This window comes from Augochlora pura, chromosome 3, assembly GCF_028453695.1.
Source record: "Augochlora pura isolate Apur16 chromosome 3, APUR_v2.2.1, whole genome shotgun sequence".
Taxonomy (NCBI): domain Eukaryota; kingdom Metazoa; phylum Arthropoda; class Insecta; order Hymenoptera; family Halictidae; genus Augochlora; species Augochlora pura.
In genome coordinates this window covers 29,780,462-29,789,851 of record NC_135774.1, presented here as the reverse complement: position 1 = coordinate 29,789,851, position 9,390 = coordinate 29,780,462, and the positions used below count along the sequence as shown (strand labels likewise).

The following is a 9,390-nucleotide window of genomic DNA, read 5'->3' as shown; positions in this document are numbered from 1 at the left end:
GGATCCGCTGGAAGATGGCACGGGCGGTGTGACCCCGGGACCACTCGGTGTTATCGTAATCGATGTGATCGCGCGCGGCGCGAACATAAGAAACCAGTCTTCGATCCGCGCTCACATGATCAACATGCGTAGAACCGCGATCGTATGCGCGCTGCTGGTTACGCTGCTCGCCGCCGACACCATGGCGGTCGAGGGCGTCAAGGGCGGCTACCGGTCCCGGACAGGTGTCAAAGGGGGTAGGCAAGGACAGGGCGCCGCTGTCAACGCCACCACGCTCGCTGGACGTTGCTACAAGACGATGTCGTGAGTAAAAGCACCGTTTCCACGATCCTCCTCGTTTCCTCGTGCTCGAAACGGATCCGGCAACGCCGATCCAAAAAGAATTTGCACCGAATCGCGAACTTTGGGAATTTTTTCCGGAGAAATCCGTAGGCTTCTTTACTAAATATTGAACCTGATTAAAATCGTATACTTTGCACCATAGGTGGTAATTTTTTTTGAGAGAGAAACTTATGACAATGCCCGAGTGACATCCTCTCTTTCTGATAAAGTACGCGAGCGCTAGTTCTCGATAACGGAGAAAGATAAATATATAAAAATAGAAGAAGTCGACTATTCATAGAGAGCCTGTTAACATCTGATTTCGTTTAGTACGTGGTCGGTTTAATATAGGATATATTTTCGGAGGAATTGATTTGAAAAACGTGATTGGATCAATGTTTTCACGGTTAAATTCTTTTCGACGTTCGGAGCGTAGTAGAGCGGATCGCAGCGTTCGAGGCTCGCGTAAGAACGCGCAACCTTTGGCCCCCGGTTATCACGGCAACGTGAGCTGGCTGGCCCGTTTATGTTTTCATACGTCGTATGTGTATTTCAGCTACGCAGAGGCCATGGCTTTGAACGCCACGAAACAGTTCCCACACAACACTCTACCCTCGACGCCGGAGGAAGGGGCGGTAAGTATCTACGAATATTCGCATTTCGTCGTTTTTAATTGATGAGGATAATTTTAACCCTTTTCAGTACCTATACCTTCGCAGTAACAATGCTTAAATGATTTTTTACCGCAATAATGTCTTGGGGGTGAAATAAAATCAATACTTATGGTGTGCCTTTACTTCGGCGCTTAAACATTAACCCCTTGCACTATGGTTCCTTTCCCGTTGTTTTTTTAACATTTATTTATTCTTAACATTTTTCTTAATAGCGCTAGACAATTTCTCTTTTTTTGTTGTCCTTCATTTTCGTTTTGATCGCAGAAGAATTTATTTTTATTTAGATATAGAAGAAATTAATAATATTCATATGTCTTGCATGAAATGTGTATCACGAGTCCGACTCGTTGTTATAACGCAAGGGGTTAATAACAAAAGCACAGTATTTTATTTTGGCTTGAAGAATAACGTTCATACTTAACAGATCATGATTAGAAATCGCGAGCCAGACTCGTCAAAGTACGGCTAGGGGTTGTATAATTACACAAAATCCTATAGCTGTTTCGATCAGCAAAGATCCGATCTATAAATTTCAATGATCTATGTCCTCTCAGACAAACGGGCAGATCACGATCTTGTACTGCTGCGACGGCTACGAGGCGAACGAGACGTCCGACGCCTGCGAGCCACGCTGCCCGCAGGGTTGCTTCGGCGGCAAGTGCACCGCGCCGAACGAGTGCAGCTGCCCCGACAACTGGTACCCTCTGAAGGGCGTCTGCATGCCGTACTGCGAGAAACCCTGCCAGAAGGACGCGTACTGTTTCTCGCCTAACAATTGCATCTGCAAGCTGGGCTACGACGAGGTCGACGGCGAGTGCAAGCCGATCTGTCTCGGCGGGTGCAACAACGGTGACTGCGTGGCCCCGAGAGTTTGCAGGTGCAAGACCGGCTACATCCTGCAGTCCTCCCCGTCGCCGAACATCTACGAGCCCGAGGAAACCAAGTGCGTGCCCGCCTGCGAGAATTGTCGCAACGGAGAGTGCACTTCTCCGGGCGTGTGCTCCTGCCGCGAAGGGTGAGATTTGGATCAACGATCCTGCATTCTGAGCCAATGCAGTCGCGGATGTTGCATTGCGTCAACGCATGAATAACTTCCGTAGTTTTATCAGGCATTTATTATATTTATTTTATTTATTTCGAAGTGTTATCTATTTACTGAGAACAGAAGCTTGGCCGCTCCGGTGACTCATAGTTGGTAGATGGGAGTAATAAATTCTATCTAGCGGCATCGGAAGTTATTTATGATTCGATCCAATAATTTAATAGAAACGAAACTAAATTTCTATTGCCTTCAGGTACGTGAACCCGCCAGGCGACACCGAGACCTGCACTCCCAGCTGTCCGAAGGGCTGCGAGGGCGGCGACTGTGTCGAGCCAGGCGTCTGCAACTGCAAGCCAGGCTACAAGAAGAATCCATCCGGCAACTGCAGCCCAGACTGTCCCGGAGGATGTCCGAACGGCGACTGCGTTCAGCCGGGTGTCTGCAACTGCAGGCCAGGCTACAAGAAGGATCAGTACGACAACTGTAGCCCCGAGTGTCCGCGAGGATGTCTGAACGGCGACTGCGTTGCCCCAGACGTCTGCACCTGCAAGCCAGAATACTCGATGGACTCGGCCGGCGTCTGCAGACCGGAATGTCCCCGAGGCTGTCAAAACGGCGACTGCGTAGCCCCGGGCTTCTGCAACTGTAAGCCAGGTTACACGAAGAACTCGTCCGACACCTGCAGCCCGGACTGTCCCGCAGGCTGTCCGAACGGCATCTGCGTCCAGCCAGGCGTCTGCAATTGCAGACCAGGCTACACGATGGACCAATCCGGCAGATGCGTCCCGGAGTGCGCTCAAGGCTGCTCGAACGGCGATTGCGTGGAGCCAGGCGTCTGCAACTGCAGACCAGGCTACAAGATGGACGCGTCGAATAGCTGCGTGCCGGACTGTCCCCGAGGGTGCCAGAACGGCGAGTGCGTGGCCCCGGGTACCTGCAACTGCAGGATCGGGTTCGAGCGCGACCAGCGCGGCAATTGCGTGCCCCTGACGTCTTTGTCGGACACCAAGCCCCTGTGCAGGAACGGTTGCGGCGTGAACGGGACCTGCGTGGGCCCGAATCAGTGCGTCTGCGGCGAGGGCTCCCGATTGGACCCCGACCTCCGCAAGTGCGTGGCGTCCTCGTTCCAATGCAGAAACGGCTGCGGTCCCCTCGGCTACTGCGTAGGCCCCGACCTATGCATGTGCGACTACGGACTCGTCCCGGACCCCAACACCGGCCGCTGTCCCCAGTTCAGGCCCAACGAGGGCCCCTCGCAGTGTCAATACGGCTGCGGTCCCTACGGCAGATGCGTCGGACCGAATAACTGCATGTGCGAAGCCGGGTACGTCGTCGATCAGCAGACCGGTGTCTGCGTCCAACCGGCAACCACGCGCCCTGGCAACTCGTATCCTGGAAACTCGTACCCTGGCAACCAGCACCCTGGAAACTCGTATCCTGGCAGCTCCCAACCTGGCAACTCGTACCCAGGCAATTCATACCCTGGCAATTCGTACCCTGGCAACTCGTACCCCGGCAACTCGTACCCCGGCAACTCGTATCCCGGCAACTCGCAGACTGGCATGTCGCAGACCGGCATGTCGCCGTCCGGCGAGCCAATCTGCGAGAGCACCTGCATGAACGGCGAGTGCGTCGGGCTGAATCAGTGCCGGTGCAAGCGCGGCTACATCATGGACCCATCAGACCCGACCCGTACCAGGTGTCTGCCGTTCTGCCCGGGCGGATGCCCGAACGGCACTTGCACCCTGCCCAACTACTGCATCTGCAATTACGGATTCAGGAAGGAGACCGGCGTCAAAGGCAGGCAGAGATGCGTCCGCGACGAGTCGTTGTTGGTGTCGTAAAAACTGCGAGCGTGAATGCGTGAGAAAGAGTGAGAGCGAGAAGGAGAGATTCACAGCGACGAGCGACGTCGCTGGTTTTGGAATGAATGGGTACCTGACATTTCGGGTCCCGAAAGCTTGACGATACCCGAAGATTACACAGGTGCATCGAAGTCGCGTCGGCCAGCGTTAGGTAGATTTTAGGTAATCCGACTCGTCTTCGATGTGGCAAGCTCTCGGCTCCCGTCCTCGACCCGAGTCACGCCGATCCAAGGGATAAGGTACCCGAAATTTTCAGGCACCTTTCCCACCCCTGGCAGGCGTGTCCTAGTGCGAACCGCCGCAAAAGCCGCGAGCCGGCTGTTAGGCTGTCGCGGCGGTACACGTCGATGTAACTTTTGTAAAGTTGTCGGACGAATAAAGGAACGAAAAGAACATATGGAAACGGTAGATAGAGATTTCATATCGTAATGCGTTCGGAGGTTCCCCGATTGTCCAGGAAAGCGGTATCTCTCGGCTTCCTGTTTGGTCTCTGGCCGAGACTGTCGTCGTAGCGGCGTGGAGAGGAAAAACTGCGGCTGTGTTCGGTGGAGCGATACGCCTCGCGAGCATTCAGTCGCGGTCCAAGTTTCGCGAGATGTTGCGGTTACTTTTGTTCGCCGTTGTCCTCGCTCCGGACGATACGTGGGGCCTTGAAGTGCCGACGGATCATGGATCAGGCTATTGCCACAAGTTGGTGAGGTGAGTCCGAATCGCGTGAAATCGCCAGCGGCCACGAGACTCAGACGGGACGCACGTTTTTCAGTTACAACGAGTCCCATTACGTTCCGTACATCGAGACCTACCATGAGAGGCATTTGGGTATTTTCTACAAGAGGCGAGAACGATGGAATTACAAAAAAGAGGTGAGCGACGCGGGAACGTCGGCGGTGTTTGCCGTTAATCTTCGCACCCCCGATAGAGAGCTCTCGATCGAATAGTTCGATCACCAGGCATTACCAATGGCTGTGCGTATGGCTTGTCGATTTTTTTTTTTGCAACGCGACATTGGAGTTTGATTAAGACGTCTTAACTACCTTGAAGAGAACTCTTCGACTCTTCCCTTCAAACTGAACTAAATTCGAAAATGTTCATATCGCAATTTACCTTGAAATCCGTATGGAAACGTTCCGTCGGAATCGAATCGTTTTACTTCGTCTCGGTGGTTGGTATAATTCCCGACCCCTTAGTAACGATCCCGCAGTTAATTCCCAATGAAAATGATTCCGTCTTGAATGCATCTTTAAGTCCATTGGAGATTGTCCCTCGGAACCGGGATACTCTGCGTCGTCGTGACGGCGATCGGAATTACTCGATTTATCGTAATGAGAAAAGTCAAACAAAAGACGATCCTGTCGTTAGGCGGGATCATTCGTCTGCGGTGCAAAGATGATAATCGTCGTTCAATCTCGCCGTTCCAGTACGTCACATTCTTTAAAACGGTGAGGGAATGCTGCAGAGGCTACACGAGAACCGCGTCCGACACCTGCGTCCCGACGTGCTCGTCGCCCTGCGTTAACGGCGAGTGCACGGCCCCGGAAACGTGCAGCTGTCACCCCGGCTACTACTTGAATGACACTATGACGACAGACGAACCGGCGTACGTCTGCGTGCCGATATGCCATGAGGACTGCTTGTGGGGCGAGTGCGTAAGACCCTTTACCTGCATGTGCGATTACGGCTACCAGAAGAAAGGGGACTCGAGCAACGTGTGCGAGCCGATCTGCGAGAACGCTTGCGTGAACGGGAAGTGCACGGAGCCGAACACGTGCACCTGCTACGATGGCTACGGGTACAGCAGAGAGTATCTCCTATACGGCAACGAGACCATGAAACACGTGTGCGTGCCTTATTGCTCCGAGTGCGGCGAGTTCCAGCACTGCAGCGGACCGGAAGAGTGCAGCTGCGACGACGGATACGAACAGGTAATCGTTCGCGTTTTCGTTGAATTCGAATCACGTCGCGTCCCTTTTGGGTAACCGAATGCTTCCAGGTCGGAGATTCCTGCAAGCCGGTGTGTCCCCATGGATGCACGAACGGCCATTGCGTATCCCCTGGCACCTGCGCCTGCTACGACGGCTACGATCATCTGGAGAACGACACGACGCGGTGCGAGCCCCAATGCACTCCACCCTGCACGAACGGCAAATGCATCGAACCGAATGTGTGCAAGTGCGACGTAGGATACGAAATGGTAATCGCTCGACCTCTGATTAAACTACGATCGCGTCGCCCCTTCGCCAAAGCTGCGCAGAACTACAATTTAATTACTCAAGGCATTGTACTTGCGAATGTAATTAACTTGCATTGTAATTTGATAAAATTGCGTTCGAATTACATTACGTTGCAATGATACTGCGTTTTAATTAAAGTGTACTTCGACTACACTGTATTTCCGTAACACCCGCAATTAAAATAATTAGTAATTGAACGAACCGAGAAGCTTGAATTATAAAATTGTCTAGAACGCGGTCGAATTACGATGCAATAAAAACACAATGCGATTCAATTGCACGATTGAATTAACAGAACTCGGCTAACCGAATGCTTCCAGAATGGACCGTTTCGTATATGCGAGCCGGTGTGTCCCTTTGGATGCGGGGACGGCGGCCACTGCGTTTCGCCGAACGTTTGCGAGTGCGAGCACGGCTACGCGCACGTGTCGAACGAGACGTCGAGATGCGAGCCCCGATGCGAAGTGCCCTGCGTCCACGGAACGTGCGTCGCGCCGAACGAGTGCAGGTGCTACAAGGGATACGAGTCCCCGGACGGACTGACGCACTCCTGCGTGCCCACCTGCGGAGTTCCCTGCGGCAACGGCACTTGCGACGCGCCCGACCATTGCGACTGCAACGTCGGCTACCTGCCGACGCCGGGCAATCCGGTCGTCTGCGCGCCGAACTGCAGCGACGGCTGTCCGTTCGGTACCTGCGTCGCGCCGAACGAGTGCAGCTGCAACAAAGGCTACAAGAAGACCGAATCGGGTTGCGTGCCCGACTGCAAGCAACCTTGCGGCGACAACGGGGTCTGCGTGGCGCCCGACATCTGCAGGTGCAAGGACGGCTACCGGTGAGTGCGGAAGCTTCCGAAAGCTCGACGGAGAGCGACGTCGACACTCGTTTCACACTGTTCGCTTTAATGAAACCATAATTTCTCTTCTCGAAATACCCTTTATTTATGTCAACACCACTGGTCGAAATGGCTTCGAGCGCAAAGCGTGAACTCTGTCTCTCTTCTCGTATCTCTCCTGGCGTATATTTTCTGTTACTCTTTCTTTCTCTTCTTACTTATATGTCCTCGAGTTTGTTCCACCCGCGCGACCAAACGCCACCACTTTTATCCACGCCGGTGTCCGCAGGTACGTCGAGAACCCGGCGGAATTCACCTGCGAGCCGGTCTGCCCTTTCGACTGCGCCAACGGCACCTGCCACGCGCCGCAGCTCTGCACGTGCGACCACGGTTTCGTGAAGGACCTGGACGGTAGATGTGTGCCGTTCTGCGTCTCCTGCGTGAATGGCAGTTGCACGGCTACCGGGGTCTGCGAGTGCGCAGACGGGCACAAGCTCGTCGTTCGCAGCGAGGCGAGCCAGGTCTGCGAGCCCGATTGCGGAAACTGCACCTACGGCAGGTGCATAGCGCCCGGGGACTGCCGGTGCGACGTCGGGTTCGTTCGGAAAGACAACGAGACCGGCTGCGTCAGCGCCTGCGAGGACAACTGCAACGAGCGCGGCCTCTGCGTCACTGAGAACGCCACGTGCGAGTGCTTCTACGGCTGGAACGGGCCGCGATGCGACCAACCCTCGTTCTGCGTTGTCCACGCGCGACCCGACGACCAACACCTGAACGCGTGAGTACGGGTTCTCAAGCACCCGGTGTGTCGTGGAATGTTTTAGGTAACGATGTCCTTGGCTCACAAGACTCTGGAACCAATTGTCTTTGAAGTAGGCGACTGGTAAACGAGGATATGGGTGGTCTCTGATACAGAGTGCATTCCGAGCGGCGGAGGGTCTCAAGGGATTGCAAGACCTCACAATGAATGCCATTAGAATACATTGGCATTTTTTAATCATATTCTCGAGGTCTTCTCTCCACCACGCGGAGCACATTCCACAGCATCGGCGATCTTGTCCGTGACGCGACGCCCTGAAACAATGCTCCCTTCTATTGCAGAACGGTCATCGCCGACACCGTGAACGACACCATCGCCAGCGTGTTCGCCAGCAGCCCGCTGTGCTACAACAATTGCTCGAACGAGATCGGCAGCGAGACTCTCTGCTCCAAGGGATACAGGCCGGATGGCGCCAACAACGATTCGGTCGCGTGTCTCATGAGCACAGGTGAGGGACTCGCGTCGACTTGGTTTGCGACGGAAGCTTTATTATCGAGGTTACTCTGTTCTAGACTCGTCTTGCTACACGATCTCCGAGCAACAGACAAAGACCACGAGTTATGCCACGATGGGCGGCATCTTGATAATCGCGATCATCGCGGCGACGGTCGCCACCGTGGCCGTCCTCCTCGTCATAAAGCGCAAAGCGAGGAGGTATTCCATCGGTAATTATTCATTGTTCTCGCTGTAACTGTCCATTTACGGAGCCAGCTTTCCGCGGCGAGTAATTTGTTAATTTCCACGCAGGCGACATACCGGCTGTGTCGGCGCGGAGTAGGACCTCTCTGCTGCCCGAGGAGGACAACAATCTGTAGCGTCGCGGGACGGGATTAATTTAACTTGTATTCTATACTAATTTAACTTTGATTTAACTTGTTGCATTGTTCTTTCTGTAGTTTTTATCGCCACGATACCGAATAAACGATTTAATATGTTCTTCGACGTGTCGAGCGTTCGGATCGTTAGAGAGAACCCCGCCCTTGAGCTTCGTTCAATCTATAATATATTATTGGAATAAAGAGTTTCGTGACTAGCACTTCTCGTAAACGTCGCCTATAGCTTCTTAGAATGTTCTGGAACTAGTTTCGCGGATGGAAACTTAAGAAATCAAGCTGAAAGTTAATCTGCGAAGTTTTCAACGTCGGGAGGGAGAAGGTTGCGTTCTGATAAGCCGATTAGAATGCAGCATGAAAATAATTGTAAAAAGATAACCGTGGCGCCTCGTTTCCGCTGCGCGATAACGACCGCGATACGCGAGCCGTTTTCCTGTCGCTGGAATTTTCTCGTTCGCGGACTAAATTCGAAAGCGAGCTGGTTTTCTCGGCTCTCGGCCGTGCCCGAATCGGACAGGTTCGTGCACGAGATCGATACGCAATCAAGAATCGCGTCGCATGTGTCCTACGGCAGCGCAGCGTCAACCGAAGCCAAACGACTACTTCGGCCGCGATGCACGAACCTCCATTATCCCTCCCCCCGCCCCCCTCCGCCAGCCACGCCGAGCGTCGTCGTCGAACGATCTTCACGCATGCACCCTCGAAACCGACCGGAATCCATCCTTTGCAGCCTCCTCGAACTAGGTCCTCGTAACGGACTCCCGAAAAA

General features: G+C 53.6%; 1 protein-coding gene across 1 annotated transcript; it reads left to right on the top strand.

Annotated features, from left to right (window-relative positions):
• Positions 1–100: 100 nt before the first annotated feature.
• On the top strand, positions 101–8,730 carry LOC144467738 (uncharacterized). Its single transcript, XM_078176657.1, has 14 exons — positions 101–303; positions 878–956; positions 1,550–2,010; positions 2,291–3,877; positions 3,998–4,053; positions 4,316–4,601; positions 4,666–4,765; positions 5,321–5,824; positions 5,893–6,093; positions 6,454–6,968; positions 7,258–7,746; positions 8,070–8,236; positions 8,301–8,453; positions 8,536–8,730. Exons 1-14 carry the CDS (start codon positions 116–118, stop codon positions 8,601–8,603), a joined length of 4,854 nt encoding a protein of 1,617 aa, XP_078032783.1. The 5' UTR covers positions 101–115; the 3' UTR covers positions 8,604–8,730.
• The last annotated feature ends 660 nt before the right edge of the window (positions 8,731–9,390 follow it).

Bases quoted from the DNA above. Each gene is read 5' to 3' on its own strand.
- LOC144467738 (XM_078176657.1), top strand. From the start codon at position 116: ATGATCAACATGCGTAGAACCGCGATCGTATGCGCGCTGCTGGTTACG. The intron at 8,237-8,300 runs GTGAGGGACTCG...ACTCTGTTCTAG, and splicing joins CGCGTGTCTCATGAGCACAG to ACTCGTCTTGCTACACGATC. The intron at 8,454-8,535 runs GTAATTATTCAT...ATTTCCACGCAG, and splicing joins AGCGAGGAGGTATTCCATCG to GCGACATACCGGCTGTGTCG.